The sequence below is a fragment of the Alligator sinensis genome, unplaced genomic scaffold (assembly GCF_000455745.1).
Source record: "Alligator sinensis unplaced genomic scaffold, ASM45574v1 scaffold1318_2, whole genome shotgun sequence".
NCBI classification, from domain to species: Eukaryota; Metazoa; Chordata; order Crocodylia; family Alligatoridae; genus Alligator; species Alligator sinensis.
Window position 1 is genome coordinate 61,649 of NW_005843067.1, and position 801 is coordinate 62,449.

Here is an 801-nt window from a genome sequence, read left to right on the forward strand (position 1 = left end):
CCCGGCGCGGAGCGGAGGGGACCCGGGTCCTTCCCCGCGATCCCCAGGGACCCGGGCCGGGCCGGGCCGCTGCCCCCAGAGCAGGAGGGGAGGCCGCCACGGCCCGGCTGAGCAGGGAGGGGCGCGTTTGGGCCCCGCAGGAGGGGCTGATCCGCGGGACAAGCGTGTGCCAAGCAGGGAGGGACGTGTCCAGAGCCTGGAGGGGAGGCCCCGAGTGCGCGGCCAAGCAGGGACCCCGTGTTCGGGCTTCGGGCGGGAGACCCCGAGCGCGATGCTGAGCAAGGGTCCGGATTCACAGATTCATAGACGTTAGGGTCGGAAGGGACCTCAGTAGATCATCGAGTCCGAGCCCCTAGGATGCGACGTGTGCCAAGCAGGGAGGGACGTGTCCAGAGCCTGGAGGGGAGGCCCCGAGTGCGCGGCCAAGCAGGGACCCCGTGTTCGGGCTTCGGGCGGGAGACCCCGAGCGCGATGCTGAGCAAGGGTCCGGATTCACAGATTCATAGACGTTAGGGTCGGAAGGGACCTCAGTAGATCATCGAGTCCGAGCCCCTAGGATGCGAGACTCCTATTGCTGTCAAGCAGGGTCGGCCGCGGTCGGGCCCGGATGGGAGACCGCCCCGGGGCCCCCCGTCGCACGTCGCAGCGGGAAGCCCGGTGTCCTGGCTCAACCCCCCTCCCGGCCCCGCGAGGCCCGCTCCGCCCGCGCTGCAGCACCCCAGGGCCGGGCGCCTCGCGGGGCGCGTCCCGCACGGGCCGGGGGCGGGGAAAGGAAGTTCGCGGGGCCCTAATGAGGGGTTC

General features: G+C 71.9%; 1 protein-coding gene across 1 annotated transcript in view; it reads right to left on the minus strand.

Annotated features, from left to right (window-relative positions):
* AP5B1 (adaptor related protein complex 5 subunit beta 1) overlaps nt 1-304 on the minus strand; it is a 5,682-nt gene extending 5,378 nt beyond the window's left edge. Inside the window, exon 1 of the mRNA XM_025193558.1 lies at nt 297-304. Within this exon, the coding sequence (XP_025049343.1) occupies nt 297-304 (8 nt within the window). The remainder of the gene's footprint in view (nt 1-296) is intronic.
* Between the last annotated feature and the right edge of the window lie 497 nt (nt 305-801).